General features: G+C 38.7%; 1 protein-coding gene across 1 annotated transcript in view; it reads right to left on the reverse strand.

Moving 5' to 3' along the window:
* Positions 1 to 473, reverse strand: part of LOC119594739 (pyrimidodiazepine synthase-like) — an 11,045-nt gene that overhangs the window by 8,430 nt on the left and 2,142 nt on the right. Inside the window, 1 exon segment of the mRNA XM_037943829.1 lies at positions 159 to 290. Within this exon segment, the coding sequence (XP_037799757.1) occupies positions 159 to 270 (112 nt within the window). The 5' untranslated portion in view covers positions 271 to 290.

Genomic DNA, 473 nt, shown 5'->3' on the forward strand with positions numbered 1-473 from the left:
CGAAAAAAGACGAAACATTTTGCCGACTCTTTCCATCAGCCTGGAAACTATACACCCCCTTTAGAAGAAAAAAACACTTTTCTCAAAGGAAGAACTCACTTACCAATAACTCTATAACCGTGTCTTGTCCACCACAACGTCAATAAGGTCTAACTCACCCGTGCTAAGATGTTTGGTCTCCATGACAGAGGATACTGACGCTGGAAAGTTGATTTGAGAAGCAGCCTCCTTCCTCGCTCGTGTCAAACAGGTGATTAGCGTTCGGCTCATGACGCTGCTATGTCCGGGGTCTGTAGTCGAGATTCTTTAAGGGAGATTTTTTATTTTTTTAGGGATATATGTATTATCTTTGTGGTTTTTTATAATTGTGTTTTGTATTATGCTTTTTTTTGAGTTTATGTCTTTGTTTAGTTTGGTTATTTGACGTACATTAGGACATTTGCTTCACCTTTTCATAATAAGGATCTAAAGCC

The sequence above is a fragment of the Penaeus monodon genome, chromosome 34 (assembly GCF_015228065.2).
Source record: "Penaeus monodon isolate SGIC_2016 chromosome 34, NSTDA_Pmon_1, whole genome shotgun sequence".
Classification (NCBI taxonomy): Eukaryota; Metazoa; Arthropoda; class Malacostraca; order Decapoda; family Penaeidae; genus Penaeus; species Penaeus monodon.